The sequence below is a fragment of the Ceratotherium simum genome, chromosome 25 (assembly GCF_057802395.1).
Source record: "Ceratotherium simum simum isolate JZ-2026a chromosome 25, ASM5780239v1, whole genome shotgun sequence".
NCBI lineage: Eukaryota > Metazoa > Chordata > Mammalia > Perissodactyla > Rhinocerotidae > Ceratotherium > Ceratotherium simum.
Window position 1 is genome coordinate 43,033,306 of NC_141924.1, and position 18,567 is coordinate 43,051,872.

General features: G+C 39.0%; 1 protein-coding gene across 3 annotated transcripts in view; it reads right to left on the bottom strand.

Annotated features, from left to right (window-relative positions):
* ZDHHC17 (zDHHC palmitoyltransferase 17) overlaps positions 1-17,863 on the bottom strand; it is a 121,035-nt gene extending 103,172 nt beyond the window's left edge. Inside the window, exon 1 of one of the 3 annotated variants that reach the window (XM_087449160.1) lies at positions 17,678-17,863. In XM_087449160.1, the coding sequence (XP_087305286.1) occupies positions 17,678-17,770 (93 nt within the window). In that variant the 5' untranslated portion in view covers positions 17,771-17,863. The remainder of the gene's footprint in view (positions 1-17,677) is intronic. The other 2 variants (XM_087449159.1, XM_087449161.1) reach the window with 2 other exon arrangements.
* Positions 17,864-18,567: the final 704 nt, after the last annotated feature.

Here is an 18,567-nt window from a genome sequence, read left to right on the forward strand (position 1 = left end):
AAGAGACTTATGCACCCCTATGTTCATTGCTGCATTATTCACAATAGCAAAGACGTGGAAGCAACCCAAGTGCCCATCGACTGATGAATGGATAAAGAAGATGTGGTATATATATACAATGGAATACTACTCAGCCATAAAAAAGACAAAATCTTCCCATTTGCAATAACATGGATGGACCTTGAGGGTATTACGTTAAGGGAAATAAGCCAGACAGAGACAGAAAAACACTGCATGATTTCACTCATATGTGGAAGATAAATAAACACATGGACAAAGAGAACAGATTAGTGGTTACCAGAGGAGAAGGGGGTTGGGGGTAGGCATAAGGGGTAAAGGGGCACATACATATGGTGACTGACAATAATGATGTACAACTGAAATTTCACAATGTTATAAACTATTATGACCTCAATAAAATAAAATAAAAAAATAATGATCTACATCACTGTTCCAATCACTCCCCTGCTTAAAATCCTTAATAACATGCATACAGAGTAAAGCGAGAACACTTCAGCAATCACACCAAATCACATGACCTGGCCCCAACTTACTTTTTCCAGCTTTAGTATCCACCATTCCCTTCTAAACACCCTACACGTTTATGTATATCAGCCATTCCAAAAAGTCACGCACTTTAAAACCCTCACATCTTTTTGCTCATCTTAGCTATTCTACTCAGAAGGCACACCCCATCTCAGGTTTGGCAAACTTTCACAAATCCTTCGATACACAAATCACAAGTCATCACAGCCTTCCTTGTTTCCCTCAGGCAGAGTTAACTGTCCTGTTATCTGTGTTCCCACTGCTATGCAAACAAATTATTATAGTGTTGTGTGATGGTATACGTGTTAGTTTCCTATTGCTGCTGTACCAGATTACCACAAACTTAGTGGCTTAAAACAACACAAATTTATTATCTTATAGTTCTGGAGGTCAGAAATAAAAAAGCAAATATCACTATCACAAGTTGTCAGCAGAGCCATGCTCCCTCAGGAGGCTCCGGGGAGCAGGAATTTTTTGCCTCTTCCAGCTCTAGTGGCTTCTGGCATTCCTTCGCTTGTGGCAATATCACTCCAATATTCGAGGCCAGCAACTTGAAATCTCTCTGGTCAACTTCATATATAGCCTTCTCCTTTGTGTGTATTCAAATCTCCCTTGGACTCTCTCTTATAAGGATACACATGATTGCAGTTAGACTCTACCCGGATATGCAGGGAAATCTCCCCATCTCAAGACCCTTATTTTAACCATCCCTGCGAAGACTCTTTTTCCTTCATAAGGTAACACTTACAGGTTCCAGGGATTAAGATTTGATATCTTTGGGGGGGCCATAACTCTGCCTACCATAGGATGGGAATAAAGGTGGAAAAGAGGAAAATAAAGAGGCAAAATTCATACTACATAAGCTGGTACTGTTTGCAGTTTTCCCTCAGCTATCAAATACCCTCAATAATTGGGAATAAATGTCAACTGTTGGCTCTGTCACATGCGGCATTTTGAGAATTCTGAAGTTCACCCCACGGACACAAACAAAGACTCTCTCACTGACCAAACTTTAGTCAGTCTCTTCTGAGCCCTCTTCTCAACTAGGCCTTGACATTGGCTCCCATCCTTACTGGAACTGCACAGTACAGCTTTAGCATGAATCTTGCTAAGTCAGTTTAGAGAGAATTTCTCATCCTTGATACTCGATCACCCTGGTCTGCCTTCAGCAAGAATCTTGTTAAGTTGGTTTAGCAAGAATCCCCCTACCCTTGATGTCTCCTCTTAGTATTTTCCATCCACTGATACCCTAACTCTGATTGTTGGCTAGAAATCTGTAATCATCCTTGCTGTATTCAGAACGGAGCCCAGTTCTGTACTGAGGGCTTCTTTTCCCCTACTGTGATAATTCCTGAATAAAATCCATTTTTACTACTTTAACCACTGTCCGGCTCTTTTTTTCTTTGACAGAAGCTCCCTCTAGAACATTCTCTGGTACAGAAGAGACATTCTCCAGCTCACTTCTAAAAACTCCTCCTCAGCTTCTATGCTAGTGGTATAACTCTGAGGTTGTTTCTGCTGAGCAGGCAACTTTCTTTGGTAAGTTTCTCTCAAGATAGTTCTAACCTATCTAGCCTCTAAGGTGTTTACTTGGCCCAAAGGAAACACCCTTACTTAACTCAACATCACTGGACACACAGAGGAAGCCCTCTCTTCTGGCTCTTCCATTGCAAGGCTCTTCTATGTATCTCTTACCTTTACACTTTCACATTAAAACAGCAGCAGCCACAAGACTCTGGGTCTTCAACAACTCCAGGGGACCCAAATCACACTTTTCCAAGGATTCTCTAACACTCCACTCAGCATCCCAGAGAGGCCTAACTATTTTCTGCAACCCAGCAGGCATCCAACCAGAGACCCCAGTCTTTCAGAGGAATTGTCTGCAACCCACATGGAGGAAAATATAAAAACTACAGCACTCCCTCTTGGGTTGATAACTCTTCAAAGAACCCTTCTTTCCATTAACGTCTCTCTTTATCTTGTATAGGCTGGATGTAACAAGAGTTCCAAGACAAATGATGGCCACTTCCCAGCAAGTTGAGTACCTCTGTTTATACTGCAGGAATCCTTTGTCAGCTACTGTCCTCAGATTTGAGCTCCAAAAAAAAAAAATGCTTAGGTGACAAGAAAAGTCTCAATATCGCTATTATATACATCAAAAATACTTATCCTTTCACACCTAGTATTTTCACTTAACGTTATGTTTTTGAGATTTATCTGTGCTGATACATGTAGTTCTAGTTTATTCAATGCAATTGCTAGATGGTATTGCATTATATGAATAAACCACATACATTCCCCAACAAAGAGACTTTTTGCTACTATAGACCATACTTATTGTTCTCATGTGTTTACAGGTCTCATCTGTAAAAGTTTGTCTAGGATAAGCACCTAGTAGTGGAACTTCTGGATAAAAAGACTTTGAATATCTTCAACTTTACTACCATTAAATTGCTTTCCAAGGTGGTAGCACCAACTTAAACTCTCACTAGTAGTGTATGAATTTTCCTTTCACTATACTTAGATTCACCAGACTTCTTAATGTGGGGGGAATCTAATGGGTACCAAATTATATCTTGTTTTGATCTGCATTTCCCTGAAGCAAAGTGAAGAAAGTTTACCTAGAAGAGAGGAACTATATTAATGCTGCTGAAAAGAAGGATGAGGCCTGCGAGGTGACCACCGGATTCAGGAACACAGATGTCGCATTACTTTGACAAGATGGGGAAATATGGCACACTGGAAGTGATTAAAGAAAAGATAGAAGGCAAGAAATTGGAAACAGCAAGTACAGGCAACTCTTTTGAGGAGTTTTGCTACAAAGAAGAACAAAGATGTAGGGCAGTAGACAGAAGAGAAGTGGGATCAAGGGAAATATGGTTTTGGTTTTGGGCTTTTTTTAGGATGGGAGAAATAATCTGGTAGAGCCAAAAACTGCTGATGTAGGAGTATGAGTAGAGAACTGCTGGAGAGATGTCTTAAGTGGGCATGAGAGGACAGAAATTGGTGAAACCAAACATATACAGTACTTTTATGGTGAAAACCACAAAATGATGACGAAAAAAATCAAAGATCTGAATAAACAGACAGAAATACCATATTCATGGATTGGAAGACTCAACATGGTAAAGATACCAATTCTCTCCATACTGATATACAAGTTTAATGCAATTCCTATCAAAAGCCCAGCAAGATTTTTTGTAAATATAGACAAGGTTATTCTGAAATTTATATGGGAAGGCAACTAAAATAATTTTGAAAAAGATGAATAAAGTAGGAAGAAATAGTATACTCAATTTCAAGACCTATTACATAGCTAGAGTAATCAAGATTGTGTAGTATTAGCTGAGGGACAGACACATAGATAAGTAAAACAGAACACAGAACCCAGAAATAAAACACACAAATATGCTCAACTGATTTTTGACAACAATGTAAAAGCAATTCAATGGAGGAAAGATAAGCTTTTCAACAAATGGTACTGGAGCAGTTGGACATTTATAAGTTAAAAAAAGAAAAAGAAACTCAACCTAATTCTTACACTTTATACAAAAAATAACTCAAAACTGATCCTGAACTTAAACGTTACATGTGAAATTATAAACTGTAAAAATAAATAAATAAATAAAAGAAAATCTTTGGGATCTACGGCTAGGAAAAAGAACTCAGACTTGACACAAAAAGCACAATCCATAAAAGGAAAATTTATAAACTGGACTTCATCAAAATTTAAACTTTTGCTCTGAGAAAGACCCTGTTATGAGAATGAAAAGACAAGCTACAGACTGGGAGAAAACATTTGCAAACCACAACAAAGGACTACTGTCTAGGATATATAAAAAACTCAACAGTAAAATAAACAATCAATTTTTAAAAATTGGCAAAAGACATTGTTATGGGCTGAATTGTGTCCCCCAAAATCCATTTGTTGAAGCCCTAACTCCCAGTACCTCAGAATATGACTGTACTTGGAGCTAGGCTCTTTAAAGAGAGAATTAAGTTAAAATGAGGTCATCAGAGTGGGCCCTAATTCAGTCTGACTGGTGTCCTTAAAGGAAGAGAAAATTTGGACACACGGACAACAAGGGCACGTGCACAGAGGAAAAACCAAGTGAAGACACAGCATGAGGGCGGCTATATGTAAGCCAAAGAGTCAGATCTCAGAAGAAACCAAACCTGCCAATACCTTGAGATCTTGGACTTCTAGCTTCCAGAACTGTGACAAAATAAATTTCCATTATTTAAGCTACCCTATCTGTGGTATTTCGTTATGGTAGCCCTAGCGAACTAATCCAGACACGGAGACATTTCACCCAAGAGGATATACAGATGGCAAATAAGCACATGACAACACAGTCAGCATCATTACCCATTAGGGAAATGCAAATTAATACCACAATGACTTATCACCACATACCTATTAAAATGGGGTAAAATTAAAAAGTGACAACACCAAATCCTGGTGAGGATCACTCATACAACTGCTGGTTGGAAAGTAAAATTACAGCTTGACAGTTTCTTAATAACATTAACATTAACATAAACATACAACTACCTTATTACCCAATAATTGCATTCCTGGGCATTTATCCCAGAGCAATAGAAATTTATGTTTATACAAAGACCTGTACACAAATGGTTAAAGCAGCTTTATTTATAATAACCAAAAATTGGAAGCAACCCAGATGTCCTTCAGTGGGTAAGTGGTTAAATTGTGGCATATCCACATACTAACCAGTAATAAAAAGGAATAAACTACTGACACACGCTGCAACCTGGATGAATCTACAGAGAATTATGCTGAATGGAAAAAGTCAATCCTACAAGGTTACATACCACATGATTCCATTTAAATAACATTCTTAAAATTATAAAATTACAGGGGCCAACCTGGTGGTGCAGCGGTTAAGTGTCCACGCTCCGCTTCAGCGGCCCGGGGTTCGCAGGTTCGGATCCCGGGCGTGCACCGACACACCGCTTGTCAAGCCATGCTATGGCAGTGTCCCATATAAAGTAGAGGAAGATGGGCATGGATGTTAGCCCAGGGCCAATCTTCCTCAGCAAAAAAAAAAAAAAAAAGGAGGAACATGGTAGCTCAGGGCTAGTCTTCCTCACACACACACACAAAAATTATAAAATTACAGAAGTGGAAAATAGTATGGGTATACAAGGGCAATATGAAGAATCTTGGTGGTGATGGAAATGTTCTGTATCTTGACTGATTCAATATCAATCTCCTGGTTGTGATATTATACTATGATTTTGCAAGGGGTTACCAATAGGGGAACCTGAGTAATGTGTACACAGGATCTCTATGCATTTTTTCTTACAACTGTATGTGAATCTATAACTATCTCAAAATAAAAAGTTTAATTTAAAGATTATCAACCTAAACACTTAAAATTTGTACAATTTATCATAATATGCCTCAATGAAAATAGTTATACAATAAAAAATATTTTTAAAAGACATACAATTTTTTTAAAAAACTGTTCACAGCAGTGTTGTCCAATAGAACTTTCTGCAATTATGGACATATTCTATATTTCTGTGCTGTCTAAAACAGTAGTCACTATCCACTCATGGCTAATAAACACCTGAAATGTGACTAATATGATTGCAAAGCTGAATTTTTTATTTTATTCATTTTAATTAATTTAAATTTAAATAGCCACATATCATTGATAGCAACCATACTGGACAAGGCAGATCTAGACATTACAAAGAATGGAAAAGATTATTATATGCTAAGATAGAACTATGTCCAAAGCATATTCAGAAAAAATGCAAATTTTGTAACATTGTATACCATTTATGTACAAAAACAAAGAAACAAATGTATGTATGTAAATAACATATACATTTATATATGCTTTTACCTTCTACTACAGACCCTTCTGTATTATTTAAATTTTTGACAGTAATCATGTGCCACTTTTTTTTTTTTTGGTGAGGAAGACTTTCCCTGAACTAACATCTGTGGCCAATCCACCTCTTTTTGCTTGAGGAAGACTGTCCCTGAGCTAACATACCTGCCGATCTTCCTCTATTTTGTATGTAGGACATTGCCACAGCACGGCTTGATGAGCGGTGTGTAGGTCCACACTCGGGATCCAAACCCCTGAACCCCGGGCCACCAAAGCAGCACATGAACTTAACCACACCACTGGGCTGGCCCCTGTGCCACTTTTTTTTAAAGCCAAAAAACCCACGCTGAGGTCTAAATTTCTGATACCTTAAAAATTTAGATACTCTTCAACAATATAGAATAAATCAGTTAGAATAATAGTTCAGAAAGTTTAAACTTTTATTTGGTCTGCTATGTTATAGTGCTAGATTCTGGTTTGTCAAATTTTTTTTTCCCCCAAGTGTGGCCTTTTTTTGGACTTGGTTATTTTCAGTTATCCACAGAAAAAAGGAGACAAATAAGGAAAAAACAAGTTTAAATAATGAGAACTTATGAAATCAAGTTAACTTCTTACATAAACAGCTGGAAGATCCCAGATATTTATATTGGGTGTTCAATCAGAATGCAAAATTTCCTTAGAAAATAATGTCTACAGTTTATTCATGATTATAGTTACAGAATTATGAATGGAGATTAATGGATATTTCTAATTACAGTGAAGGGAGATAAAATCTCCAAGGTAGAAACAGGTTTAATAATGGTATATATGCCCTCACATAATCTTGAACTGCAGAAAGAAAGGAAAGATTATAAAACAAATAATAGCTAACTCTAATTATGTGCCAAGTACTATTCTAAACTTTAGAGACAGAATTCCATAGAATCAAAGATGCTGCTGATTCTAAGAGGCATCATTACTGTATGTATCACTAAAAAAGAAACCACCACCAACTTAACTACATACAGTGCTTTCTTATTACTTAGAATTTTTATTTATACTAATTGAAAGATCTCTTACAGACTTATTTTGACAGATTTTTATCATATACCACTCTTTGGATATATTAAAAGGAGATACATAAGCAAAACAAATTGGTTACGGTATTGCTAAAACATGTTCAAGATCAGACTCTTCTGAATCACTTCTCAACCTAGAGTGGTCAATATCCACATTCTGTTTTTCATTACAGTATTGTTTTATGAGCCACCAAGAACACATACAGCATTTCTTAAGAGAATGTGTCACTATTATCTCAGAGATTTCCTTTCAAGCCACTGACATCCATTCTTCAAGTTTTGATGCTAGCATTTTCTTGATGTTACTAGAGCTATCAACAGTTTTCGGAAAGCAACCAGGAATCTCAGTCTTTCCTCAAATATTCCTCAAACGGACTGGTGACTGAAATGGGGCTGCAAGTATACAATCATGCCATTAAGAATAATCACCAAGACTGCACATGTGCCAGCAGTGACAACTAATCACTAGTGCCACTAGGCACCATTCACTGTAAGACAAACTCCAATTTCAGAGACATTAAAATGTAAAATATATACATGTTAAAACCTACAAAATATGGTATATTAACTCATTTAACCTCATAAGAAACCTAAGAGGTAGATGCTATTATGATTCCCATTTTCCGGATAAGAAAACTGAAGCACCAAGAGGTTATTAAGTAATTTGCTCAAGATCATACAGCTACTAATTGCTGGATGTGGCAATTGAACTACATTATTCTCCCTGAAAAAACCAAAAAGCTCTATTAACTAACATAATGTGGTCTAGCAACAAATCTTTAGAAGAGATTTAGAAATAATACGAAAGATAGGGGGGCTCTTCAAAAGGCTTAAACCTGAGGCGTCTATAACTAAGCCAGCAGCACCTATCCTCTCGCCAGCTATTACCACAGATTTACTACTGAGAATATTTATCTACAGCCCCCCCACCCCAATCCACACAGAGGGTTATTTCACTTCCTTCCAAGGGATTTTACTAAAGAAAGTATATTTTACCTATGAATTTAGACTAAGCAGGAGAAAGAAAGAAAAAGAAAATAAAAGAAAATTTTGAAAAAGAAGGTTTTTAAGGGAATCTAGTTTTATTATTTCAAGTCAAACGGTAACTCAAAGAAGTGGCCTTGGAGCAACTGCCAAAATTGAGTCCTCTCCTAACTCCTTTATTAACAAGAGCTGATAGTAACTCTGATATTTTCTATTATATAGTAAAAAATAATTTGTGTTTTGACCTATTAATTTATATGGCAAAGTATGTGTGACAATTAAGGGTTTGGAGTCAGTGTTTAGGTTTCTAATACAAACTCTGCCAACCGCTAATGATGTGAATTTGAATAAATTACTTCACCCCTCTGAGTCTATTTCCTAATCTGTAAACAGTTCAATAATATCTACTTTGCAGAATTACTGTCAAAAGTAAATAAGCAAAACATGGAAGTAACCAAAATGTCCTTTAGTGGGTGAATGGATAAATAAACTGTGGTACATCCAAACAATGGAATATTATTCAGCACTAAAAAAAAAAGAAAAAGAGCTATCAAGTCACGAAAAGACATGGAGAAAACTTAAATGCATGTTACTAAGTGAAAGATGCCAATCTGAAAAGGCTACATACTGTATGATTCTACCTACCCTACATTATGGTAAAGGCAAAACTATGGAGACAATAAAAAACATCAGTGGTTGCCAGAGTTAGCAGGGAGGGAAGGATGAATGGGAAGGATGAATAAGTGGAGCAGAGAGGATTTTTAGGGCAGTGAAACTATTCTGTATGATACTATAATAATGGATACATGTCATTATACATTTGTTAAAACCCAGAGAATGTACACCAAAAGTGAACTCTAATGTAAAGTATGGACTTTGGGTGACAATGATGTGTCAAAGTAGGTTCATTTAACTGTAACAAATTTACCACTTTGGTGCAGGATGTTGATAGTGTGGAAGGTTGTGCGCATGTGGGGGCAGCAGGTAGTTGGGAATTCTCTAATTTCTGCTCAGCTTTCCTGTAAACCTAAAACTACTATAAAAAATAAAGTCCATTAAAAAAATAAAAATTTTCTTTAAAAATTAAATGAGGACATTTGCAATCACAGCTAGCCAGTGCCTGGCAAATAATATTCAATCAGCTCTGTAACTATATCATCATTGTGCTTCGCTATAAAAAACGGGCAACTGGATTCGAGTGGTCTGAACCTGGATTCAAATTCAGTTCCACCACTTACCTGCAAGTTACTTACCCTCCCTATGCCTCAATTTCCTCATGTGTAAAACAGGTGTGAGAATTAAATGAATGAATATATATATATACGCAAAACTGTTTAGGATAGCAGCTAGTTCAGTTACAATTTGATAAGGGTTAGCAATTACTATTATTACCTATTAGATTGAAGAGATGACATGAAAAGCACACAGTACAATGCCTTACACATTAAATGTCAAATTAACTTCCTCCTCCTGTAATAAAACTTTTCCCACATATCAAGAGCATATCGGAGAGTGGGGGATAAAGTATGAGAGTGTTTATCAGAATCACCTGGGAACATTTTCAAACCATACACACCACAAACCCACATACTAAATTAGAAACTTTGAGAGGTGTGTATGGAAGCATGTCTACTCCAACCAAGTTCTCCATAAGATTCTAATACACACACACACACACACACACACACACTCTTACTTCACCCACCCAGCTCCCACACAAATCCCGTTCTGCTGACGTTATTGCACACCAGCAATTAATGGTATTCAGTGCACTGAAATAGCATACATTTTAACATAAATTTCTTGGAGTTTCTATGTATTGTCTGGGTCAGGGGCTGGAAAATATAGCTCACAGGTCAAATTTGGCCCACCACCTGATTTTATGTATAAAGTTTTATTGGAACACAGCACATGCATTCATTTCCATATTGCTTTCATACAACCACCACCGAGTTGAGCACTTGCTACAAAGACTATATGGCCCACAAACTTGAAAATATTTACTATCTTACCTTTACAGAAAAAGTTTCCTAATCCCTGGTCTAGATTATTCATATAGAATGCTATTCAGTAGCTCAATTAGAACACTTACTGTTAAGAATGAGTTCTATGTAATTACAACATCTCTCTTTTTTTAGTTTAATTTTTTATTGTGGTAACACTGGTTTATAACATTATATAAATTTCAGGTGTACATCATTATATTTCGACTTCTGTATAGACTACATCGTGTTCACCATCAAAAGTCTACCTGCCATCTGTCACTGCACAAATGTGCCCTCCTTTTTACCCCTTTCACCCTCCTCCCACCCACCTTTCCCTCTGGTAACCACCAATCTACTTTCTGTATCTATCTGTTTGTTGTTTTTTATCTTCCACAAATGAGTTGAAATCATATAATATTTGGCTTTCTCCATCTGACTTATTTTGCTTAGTATAACACCCTCAAGGTTCATCCACGTTGTCACAAATAGCAAGATTTCATCTTTTTTTTATGGCTGACTAGTATTCCATTGTGTATATATACCACATCTTCTTTATCCATTCATCCATTGATGGGCACTTAAGTTGCTTCCAAGTCTTGGCTATTGTGAATAATGCTGCAATGACCACAGGAGTGCACATATCTTTTCAAATTACTGTTTTTGTGTTCTTTGAATAAATACCCAGAAGAGCAATAGCTGGAACATATGGTAGTTTGATTTTTAGTTTTCTGAGGAATCTTCATACTGTTTTCCATAGTGGCTGCACCAGTTTACATTCCCAACAACATCTCTTAAAGTATGTAAAAAACTAGAAGACTGAAAACAAAGCAAACAAGCAGTTCTTTACATTAAGAGTACAGGGGACAGAAACAGTTTTGCCTGCTAGCATTCCTTTTTTAAGGACGTTGTTCTTCTCCCAACTCCACGAGATCTTGGCCAATTACAGGCCCTCTCCCATGGTCATAGGACAGGGCACATAACCTAAATCAGGACAATCAGATGCCCCTTTCCAAATGGAATAAGGGAAGACATGCAGTCGCTCTTGTTAGCGCAGATTTGACATGTATGGCAAAAAAACACTGGCATCCACGTCCCCACTACACAGAAGAAAGATGCTGTTCTACACTAGGAGAAAATGAAACTGAAAGGCAGAGATGAGGAGAGAGAGATGACATTCTCAGCTCAGGTTCCAGTTATCCTTGAGTCCAACTGCACCCCTGCCATCCTGAGTTTGGGTTATGCAAGCCAGTCAATTCCCTTTTTCTGCCCAAGTAAGTTTTAAGAGAGATGGTGACATTTGCAACCCAAGGATTCTAACACAACAAGCAACTCCTGCCTTCAGCTCACAGAGGGTTTATTTACTTATTTATTTATCTTTCATGAGAATGGGAATAGTTTTGGTCACCAGTTTTGGTCATCCTTCATTAAACCTTCACAAATTAACATATGTTCATAATCAGAAAGTTACTTTTAAAAACCGAACAAGGGTATAGTACAGTAACATCTCAATCAGTAGATATCATTTTTCACCTGATTTTTCCTAGTAGAAAACAACTGATAAAAAACACAAGCTAGGGCCAGCCCCGTGGCTTAGCGGTTAAGTGCGTGAGCTCCGCTGCTGGCGGCCTGGGTTCGGATCCCGGGCGTGCACCGACGCACCGCTTCTCCGGCCATGCTGAGGCCGTGTCCCACATACAGCAACTAGAAGCAGCTATGACATACAACTATCTACTGGGGCTTTGGGGGGAAAAAATAAATAAATAAAATCTTTAAAAAAAAAAAAAAAAAACACAAGCTATCTGACATATATACAAAAAAAACTACAGGGACATTTAGCCCTATCATCTCCATCTCTTCAACAATAATCACTGATGATCAAAAAGATGAGCCTAAGACAGTATAATATTCTGATTTATCAAAGGAAGACTACCATATTTATTATGTATTAACCTTAGAAAACAGTGATTCATTTTGCAAATTTTCAACAATGATTGGGAAATAACCCAAAAGTATTCTGTTTAACCCTCTATACCTCAGGAAATTAAGTTCTTCACAATATCTTCTTTACAGAAAGCTGAAGTTTCACTGTACTTTCAAATTAGCTGCCTGTAACTCTATTTTAAGGAGATTTTTATAGAAGATATTATCCTACAACTGGATAATTATTACACTGGGTGAGAATTTCACTTGCATATTTTATAATGTGATATTGACTTGAATCAGTTTTTCAAACTCCAAAGTTTAAAATACTTGGTATTTTATTCTTGAATTACCCATATGTAATAAAATCTAATTATAAAATAATACTAGAATTAGATGATGCTTTGAAAGAGAATTTCATATAACCTTGACATTGAAGTAACATCTTTTTGGATTATGTGGTGGTTGGGGTTCTGTTAAAAGCATACTACATCAAGACACCTCAACTGACTAACTCTACCTACCCTAACATACCCATATGATACTCTCTAGAGGAAAGGACGTCCGCAGTGCACTTTTAATTTTTAACAAAATGCCCACGCACACACACACAGACGCACGCACTCACCTTCATTTACCCTGAGGGATCATTTAGCCTACAGTTAATCCTTTTTTATTTTGCAATGTCTTATTTTGTATTCCTCGTTACTTTGTAACGTTACTTTGTACCTAGCAAAGCGTCAAGACCATACTTAGGGGCTCAATAAACACTCCTCATATCAAAGCACACATTTTAAGAAAACTAAATGGCACAAAAAAAGCTCATAATACAGAGTCCTCTGCCCGTCCTCTCTTCAATCCCCAACCAATTTCAATTATCCTACTTAGTCAGTTGCCTCCATATCTAATTTATCTATACTACTACTGCTTAAGATATTACTAACTTCTTACCACAACATTAATAGCTGCCACATATTGTGTTACTAAGGGCTAGACACAGAACTTTATATACATTATCTCATTCAATCTTCACAACAACCTCATGCTATTATATTCCCATTCTAGTCTGGAAAATTGGGACACAGTGCAATAACTTGCCCAGGGTCACATAGCTAATAAGTGGCAAAACTAGGATTTGAACTCAAGCAGGCAAACACCAGCACTCACATTTTTAACCTATACCCTCTTGTATCCACCCACTCCACAGTCCACCCTTAATAAATAGTTTTGGAATAATTCTCTCAAATTGTATTAAAATAACGAGCAAAATAAAGCAAAGAAGTCAAAACAGTAAAACAGCATTTCTCCCAACAAAATATAATTTTCTGGTTCTAGAGGTCAATAATCTTCAATTTTGGCTTTGCTACAATCCACGAGGTCACCAACTAGTTCCATTTTCATTTTACATATGCTGACTTAGTGGTTACTATGCTTAAGGTATAGTATTTTTAAATCTAAATTACAATTATATGACCTAAATTGACCTACAGCATTTTTGCTGAATAAAAAAAAGGGACCAGATGCTAAAGACTGTCAGAAAAATATGCTTTGAAGGGAAAGAGCATGCCAGTAACCTATCAGAAGAAGAAAAATTGTCAAAGTAATTTTCTATCTGCGTCCTGAAAGCAAGTGAGTTAATTTATATGTGCGTACACATATATATCTCTAACTACATAATAGGCCAAAAAAATAGTAATGGAAAAAGGCAAAATCACTTTCACTAAAGAAAATCTTCAAATAATAGACTTAATAAAATCTGTGAAGACAGGAGATGTAGTAATACTTCAGTTTAATATTTTAAACAAAAAAAAATTAGACATGAATATAGACAAAATTAATGTGAGGCAAAAAATGTTACCATTAAAAAAACTGATAAACTAGAGAAAAGGTTGTAACAGAAGTTTTGAAATTGAGACAAAAAGGAAGCGAGCAAGAGATGAAAGCCCTAGATAATCTAGGCAATCCAGTTCAAAGCTATGAGTCAGATCTTGCTGAAACAGAGAGCCCCTATAACAACACTCTGCAGAAGAGAGTACTGAAACAGAAGACTGGTGACAGCAAGTCAGCTGAACCTGGAGACACACATATGGTCTCTATCTCTCTGATCTCTCTGCTCAAGTCTTTCTTCTAACCATTCTAGAAGACAGGAATCTGACACTGCTTATAGGCTACACTACTCAACTCAGCACTTACTTGGATTCTGTTAAGTGTTTCATATGCATACATCTTCCCAACTAGATCATTAACTTCTGGAGAGCAGAAGCTATCCTATTTATTTTATTTTCACCCTATAACCTAGCACAGTGCTATGCATCTAGTAGACAGATGCTCAAGCCTATCGATTTTGAAAAATCACAACATACAATCAGAATATTAGAGTCTAAAGAAATCTTAAAAGATCATCTAGTCTAGCCTCTTTATCTTAAAAGCAAAGAAACTAAGAGTAGTTAAATATCCATTAGTCTAAAGTCACAGAGCTGGGATTAGCACCCTAATCCCCTGATAATCAGTTCATCTATTTTATAAATGCAAAAATGTAATTTGACCATGATGATACTAAGTGGTAGAACCTAGATTCTCAGTTTGTCACCAGAGCGCTGGCTCTTAACCAGGATCCTATATTGCCTCTCAACGAATCTACCACAAAAATCCCAGTCTCAAGAGTCCAGCACAGTGCCTGACCCAAACAAGATAATCAAATGTTTAAATGGCTGACTAAATGAATGAATTATTTAATTAAAAAGTAAGGTTCTCTCACAGCAAATACCTCAAAAAAGAAAGGCTCATTGTTCATCTAATTACAGAATCCCCTAAGAAAGATTTTAACAGTGAGCAGTTTGCATACTAACAGCAGATTTAAGGAATGACTAATTTCTTTATCCTACAGATAGTTTATCTATTCAGCAAATATTTAATGAGAAACTATTTTTGTGACACAATGTTAAATCTGAGGAAAAAAGTAAAATAAAACTTTTTCCTGCAAGATCTTATTCCACTAAATTAAAACCCACACAAGTTTCTAAACCATACACCAAAACAAAAATAAATGTGTAACACCTCCCTCTTTCTTCTGGTAGAGGAAAAAGAAACAACAGTAACTGAGCAACTGCAACATGCCAGTTCTTGAACGCCAACACCGAGTCTCACCTAATCCCTTACAGCCAAGTGAACTGCAACATCCCCATTTTCTAACTAACAAACTGAGGCTGTAAGAGATTAAGTACTTGTCTCATGTCACTTAGCTAATGACCACAAATCCAGAAACGGAACCCAAGTCTTTCTGACCAAAAGTCTATGTTCTCTCCAAAAACGGGTTTAAAGTACTATTATTTTATTTGCTCACCAAGGCAGAGAGAACGGGTTTCTTTCCAAGGGAGACTGAAAATTGCTTATTTTAATTTAACAACAACAAAAAAGAATACATTATGTCATTTAATCCTCACAATAGCCTATTAGTATTATTTCATCCTATCATTATAAATGATGATGATAGAACTCAGCGAAGTAGCTTACCCAAGAACAAGCAGTGCAAGGAAGCAGCAGTACTATACCAGGTCTGCAACAGGTGTGAAGGCAACATTCACCAGAGGGAAAATGAAGAAAGACCTCAGCCCTCGGAGTTACGAGCTTAAGACTCGAAGCATCTAAACTAATCAGACTTTGCGTTTGTTAGGTAAAAAAGAATGGTAGATACCTTTTATATCAACTTCCACTTTCAATGATGACGAAGTCAATTTTCTAGTAATATTCTATTAAATGGTAACCTGAAGACTGGTCTCTAAACTTCAAGCCTACAGGCCATTCCATTATACCAAACAATCTTTGGATTTGTTACCAAAGTTATTCTTAAAATACCAAACAAAGTACTATTTCACAAAGCAAAGGTTTATGAAGAGAGAAGAGTATGTTAAAATACATAGAATCAACATTTAAGTATTTGAAATACTTTCACAGGAACAGATGATGAGAAACATTCCTTAGCGACATTTTCAAAGTATCATCTGAAGACTATTTTGTCTAATTCTTGACATATTTTTAGGGCCTAAGTGTGAACTTAAAGAGAGATGTCTCCAATGCTAGTTCTGAAAATGTTACCACTTCGGTAAAAAGAAAATGTTTAATCATACTGTACAGTTCCGTTTGTCACAAATCCAGAGTAGCTTTTTCTGTTGAGAGTGGCCCAGGCATATTCCTAAGAAACTGTCTCAACTGTTTTTGATAAATCAAAGTGATGAATGAGAGGGTGGTTGAGTATTAATATATAACATGGGTAAGTGCTTGTCTTTATTTACATTTTACAAAATATAAGCATACTACAAGCCAAAATCCAGAAATAAATAGAATCATCACAATGCAAAGTAACCAGATAGAGACTTCCACGTTTGTTCACCCCACTACAATACAAAGATTGTCTTCATCCCTTAACCTCATAAAAACTACAAGAGTTCTTCAGGAAGCTTTGCCGCTGCCCCATCCGCACATCACTGTGGATCATTAAAAACCGGAACGCATCAAGAATTGCTTCCAGGCCTGAATTAGCACTAGCTCAGCTACAAACTAAGAGGTAAACAAGTACAGACTGTGACTGATCGTGGAGCGGGGCACTGCTTACTTATATGGGAAGATACTCGTGTTATGATGCGAAACGTGTTGCACTGTCCTCCCCAGGCTCCCCCAAAACACAAAAACGGTACTTGGACAGCTAGTGCGAGCGCGGGTCTAGTCCTAAAAGTTGTGATCTCTCTTTTCAATCACTTAAGGACAAACGCTCAAATAAGGACATCAGACACAAGGTGCCCAGAGGTACTGCCCATGGCATAACCTGGAAGGACATCACTTTGTCCAAGGCACTGTGCTCTTACCCACACTCCCCCACAGTGAGCTAAACGGGAAGAAGAGATACCGTCCCTCACCCCGGCGAAGGAAAAGAGAAGAACCCAAACCCAGACGCGCTTCCCCCTCGCCCCGAGAGGCTCGGAGCAGGACCAGGGGCTTGAGCTGCGGTGCCCACCGGGCGCCAGGCCCCGCCGCCGGAGACCCGGCGAGCAGCGCGGCGACACAGCAGCACCACCCCATCTGCACCTCTGTCCTCCAGGCGAGCAGGGCCCCGTCCCAGAGCCCGCCCCGGCCTGGCCCGCCCCGCTATCTCCTCCCCCGTTATCCGCTCGCCGCCGCGCTGGGCCTGCATTTGCCTCCCCGCCCTCCCCAACTTCGGCACGTTCCACTGCCCCACACGTAGGCCACCGTCCTCCACGAATCCGGGCGAGAAAGGTCGGGGGGCCGCAGGGCGAGGAGTGCGCTCGGCGCGACGCCTCACCTCGGGATGAAGAAGGGGCACGCAGCCCGCCTCGGCCTCGTACTCATCCGGGCCGTCCGCCATCTTGGTGTTAAATCCCTCCTCCCGCTGCATGCCGGGAGAAAGCGTTTCACCCTCGCGGGGCGCGGGCGAGGCGGAGGGCGAGCGCGAGCCCCGCCGGAGGCGACACGGCCGCCGCCTCCTCCTTCCCCTCCCCCCGTGACGCCCCCTCTGCCCCCTCCCCGTCGGAGGGCGCGGGTCCCTGCGCGCGTGCGCGCGAGCGGGGCGGCCGGAGCGGGGGCGCGCTCTGCGGCACTGCGCCGGGCGGCGGGCGGAAGGCTCGGTGCGTGGGCGCCGCGCTGGGGGCGGGCCCGGCCCGGGCAGATGTGCGCCGCTGGCCCCGGGAGGGGGGTGCCCGGAGCCCGAGGCCCTCGCGTGGGAGACCCGGCGGCGGGGAGCGAGGACAGCGCGGACCCCGGGACGCCGGGACCCCGCCTCAGGACCCGGGTCGGAGCCACCCCCGGCTCCATGGGCTCTCAGGCTTGAATCCAGACGTGCATCTTCCTGAAGACGAAGACGCACCCCTGCCTCCACGCTCAGGAAGGTCGTCCGCAATTTATGCCTCCGGGGGACGCCCGGAAAAACAGATGAAGCTTGGGGCTGCCTCCTGGAGAAGCCTTTTAAAATGATCCCAACCCGTCCTCGTTGGTCTTGAGTTAACAGCAACCACATAAAAAATTTACGCCCTCAAAGCCCACACCCCCATCTGCTACATTTTAATGTAACCCAGGAATTAAGAACTGAATTCGCTGAAATTCGAACCAGATAAAATGACTAAAGGCTTTTTTAAAAAGATATTAGGGCTGTATGGGGTGGGGGGCGGGGGGGATTGCTTCCTGGAAATGTGCTGA